The sequence below is a fragment of the Dipodomys ordii genome, unplaced genomic scaffold (genome assembly GCF_000151885.1).
Source record: "Dipodomys ordii isolate 6190 unplaced genomic scaffold, Dord_2.0 Scaffold16, whole genome shotgun sequence".
NCBI lineage: Eukaryota > Metazoa > Chordata > Mammalia > Rodentia > Heteromyidae > Dipodomys > Dipodomys ordii.
In genome coordinates, this window is record NW_012267232.1 from 14,790,501 (window position 1) to 14,794,770 (window position 4,270).

Consider the following 4,270-nt stretch of genomic DNA (forward strand, 5'->3'; position numbering starts at 1 on the left):
AATAACAATAAAATTTTTAAGTTCCTACTAAGATACTTACTTTTGCCTGTTGTAAGCATTCTCTTTTCTTAAGTCATTGAAGGAAGGAAGGAAGGAAGGAAGGAAAGCAGGCAGGCAGGCAGGCAGGCAGGCAGGCAGGGAGGGGAAGGGAGGGGAAAGGGAGGGGAGGGGAGGACAAAACGTAATCCACGAAAAGAGAAAAGAAAAATAGGTTTGGAGGGAGGGTACTATCAAGAAGAGTTGGGCTAACAAGGGTAAAAGAGGATATATATACAGTCAAAATAGATTGTCAGCAAGTATGAAAATAGAACAATGAAACCTGTTGAAATCAGGAGGGAGAGTTAAGAGAGAAGGGGGTAATCAATTAGAATATATTGCATATATGCATGGAAATATCACAATGAAATCCCTCCTTGTAATAATATATGCTAATAAAAATGTAATCTAGTACAAATCAAATATCAGAAATACTTGGGATCAGAAGTAGTTCAGATTTTGAAGTTTGGGGGAAATGTTTTGTTTCATCCTTTTTTCCTTTGGATTTGGAACAAATATAGAGATTTGGTGAGTCCACATCACAAATCCAAAACTGTGAAATCTAAAATGCTCTAAAAATCCAAAAACATTTGAGACTATACCACAAAATTTCTGGATTTCAGATAGTCAAAGCTGGAATACTCAAACCCATACTATACTGTTTGTAAGAAAGACTATATTCAAATTATATGTTGTAGAGATCCTGGGGGGAGAGGGAGAGCAGGTAAACTAAATCAACATAAGTGCAAGGAATGCCTGTATTTTCCAAATGATTATTTTATGGATCATTTTAAAGATAAGGGATGAATATAAAAGATGGATTGAAATGAATATAAAAGAAGGAAGAAATGTAGAGTAATAAAAATATTTAAACAATATACCTCTTCCTCCTCCCCCTGGAAGCAAAGGTGAGAGTCTGAGTGGACCCTCCAACAAAGTTGGAGGAGAGAGAAAAGCTCTCGTTTCAGATGAAGGTCGGCCCAATGGTGAAGGAGCATATGGGGAATGCTCTGGAATATCAAAACAGCATATTTAAATTCATAGTTGCAGTCAGCTCTACGATAAAGCGAGAATTCCACTTAAACCATTTCAGGGCATCCTGTTGCCAATTTAAGTTAAAATTTACTAACTTCTGATTTCAGTTCCTTTGGATTTGCTAATACAGGATTGACTTAAATATGGTTTTAATTTTGTCTACCAGGTTTTAGTCAATAAAATTACTTCTTGGCAAGTAATACCCGTAAATAATCCTACAGGTTAAACAAAGGACGCTGGTGATATTTTGAAATTATGGGAGGACTTTGAAGACGTGAGGTTTCTTGGAAGCAATATGCTTCCAGACATTTCAGCTGGTGAAGCATCGAACTTGGAAGTGCTCAACTTAAATCACAGCCAGATAGGCCAGTTGGGCTCAGATTTTTTTATGCAGAAAAATGAAAAAAAAAAAAAAACACTTTGAAGCATCACAAATTACTTTCTGAATTTTTACAGGATACAAATCAATTTATGTATTATGTTTCATCCAATAAATCACTTTCTCTGTACTCAACATTCCAGACACTTAGCATTTTACAAACTTAATCAGTCAAGCAAATTTCATTGACACTAAAAACAATAATTTCCTAAACATGCTAGGCCTCATGAAATGTAGTTGTTATAATACTCAGTTCAGTTACCAAAAAAATAAGGAAATAAAGCATTATTTGCCCTCCTTGGGATTCTTGTACTGGCCTTAGACAGTTATACTGGTCCTTACCCAAGCTGTGTCACTACTTGAAATTCATTATTATCTTTTTTCATGTAGAATAACTTTAATTTTAATGAAGGTTGTCTCTCACACATGACTTTTATAACTTTCCAGAAGTTATTAAAATTCAATCTATATGATTTATTTTCACAACCACAGAAGCTTAATTTCAATTCAACCAAAGTTTTAAAAACTTTGAACTATTTGGAATAGCATAAAATCACGAAAGATACTCTCAATAAGGAATGGACAAAAATATTAAATGTATCATCAAGTCCCTGGTCCTCCCACGGAGCAATTAAAGCAACCAAAACTCAGATTAAGTTTTCTCTACCTTTTACATACTTTTAAATAATTTTAAGCTAGTTTAATTCTTATTTTTTAACCCATGTAAATATTACAGTGGATGTATAAAAAGTTGTAATGCTATTCCATGGAAATACTCCTTGTTCATTCTTAAAAAAAAAAAAAATAGTAACTGAGTACCATTCTGAATGCTAAGCCTTTGACTTTTCTTACAAAATTCCACTAAGAAAGAAATACTAACAATTTTCATTATTGCTAGGGAAACAAAATCCAGAAATCTGTAGTTTGTGAGACAGTTTAAAATAGAATACTAGCTCTGAAATCTAAGATTTATAAATAATAGTGCTAAGAGCACTAATTAAACTATACGTGCAATATATACATATACATATAATATGGATTTTATAGGAGGGGTTATAAAAAAAAAAAAAAGAGTACCTCTGCCAAATGCTGTATTTGGAACATCAAGTGCATAAGGATCTTTCTCTAAAAGTTCAAATTTAAATTCTGTTTCAGTTAATCTGCGAATAAAAGACAAAAATCTCTAAGTTATTCATCCAGAAGTATCCACATTTTAAGAAAAATTCTACTACCAAATAAGCCCCTCTTTTACCCTCAATTTATCTACCTAATAGAAATAGATCCTCCACAATTGTTCTGATGAAAACACTTTCCTATTATCTCCCACTACTTACGTTGCGGTAACCAGTTTCTGACTATCTAAAGATAGGAACATCTTATTGAGGTTCAGAATTGTTTTGTTCCTTCTTCAATTCTTTACCAAAAAAAAATCAAGGGGCTAGGAAGGTGGCCATAGGAAGGTGGTGGGAAGTGGTAGAGTGCTTGCCTTGCATGCCTGAGGCCCTGGGTTTGACTCCTCAGCACCACATAAGCAAAAAGAAAAAAGCCATAAATCGCACTGTGGCTCAAGCAGTAGAGAGCTAGCCTTGAGCTGAAGAGCTGAGGGACAGCGCCCAGGCCCAGAGTTCAGGCCCCATGACTAGACCAAAAAAAAAAAAAAAAAAAATCAAGATATTTTATTACAATGAGTACTTTGTTTTTTTTATCCACATTTTTGAAGTGGAGGAACCCTCCAAGGTCAGCCAGTATAATTCTGTTATTTTATAATGAAGGAACATGAGGACGGAACTTGTTGGGAAATGTCAAGATTAAAACCCAGCAACTTTCCATTACAATGGGATCCATCTGATTCCAAACTTAATGTGAAACTGAAAATCCCACTGACTTGTCTTTTTGTTTCATTCTTAAACTTTTTACCTTTAAAATATGACAAGGTAAAGGAATCTTGTTTCTGTTTTTTAATCATCAGAGTTGAAATAAAACAATCATTTAAGTTAATTTCTGAGAGTGGAAAAGACAAGCCAGAAGACTAAAACTAGTACTCAACAACATTAATAGTTCAACAAGAGACTAGAACACTCTCAGGAATCTGTAACAACCATTAACTCTTCCCTCCTATTGCAACTTTCATTTTCCTTTTCATCTTATCTAGGTACAAGACCACGCAATATAACAAAAAACAAGATGAAGGGGTAAGACACATGTGTGCTTATCTACTAGCCATAGGAAAGTGGTGACGACCTGAGCATGACTGACTCAGGCATTTATCCTTTCTCTTTCCTCCTTTTCCCCCACCTACACTGATTTAACTTTAAAAAAAATTACAAAGTACACGTTTCACAGAAGAACCTGTGACCTATTTTCTTCAAGTGCCACTTCAGTGATCTTTCTAAGATGAGTATTTTAAACAACCAAAAAAAAAAAGGTAGCAGGTCAAACCAGGTAAAGCTAACAGATATGCTGGATTCATTACAAGGTTTTTTATTTACTTTTATGAAAGTATACTTAGTTAATACAATAACAATAAAATTTTTAAGTTCCTACTAAGATACTTACTTTTGCCTGTTGTAAGCATTCTCTTTTCTTAAGTCATTGAGGTTTCTTTCAGCAGTCCGAGCTGCCAACTTTAAAAAAACACACAAACACACTTAAAAAAATTCACATAACTTGATAGGGTTTTCATAAAGATCACAGTGGTGGTATATAAATATCACAATCATTTAAATCAGTATCAATTTCTAGATGTAAAGCACTTCAGTTTTTTATATAAGCAGAAGATACTTGCCGAGGGCTGGACTTTTTTTTTTTTTTTTTCGGTCG

The 4,270-nt window shown here is 34.1% G+C and overlaps 1 protein-coding gene across 2 annotated transcripts in view; it reads right to left on the minus strand.

The window, feature by feature from the left end:
- Positions 1-4,270, minus strand: part of Ctage5 (CTAGE family, member 5) — an 84,356-nt gene that overhangs the window by 15,051 nt on the left and 65,035 nt on the right. For both annotated transcript variants that reach the window (XM_013012302.1, XM_013012301.1), the window contains 3 exons: positions 4,007-4,074; positions 2,528-2,610; positions 918-1,046 (listed from right to left, as the gene is read on the minus strand). In XM_013012302.1, coding sequence (XP_012867756.1) covers positions 918-1,046; positions 2,528-2,610; positions 4,007-4,074 — 280 coding nt within the window. The remainder of the gene's footprint in view (positions 1-917; positions 1,047-2,527; positions 2,611-4,006; positions 4,075-4,270) is intronic.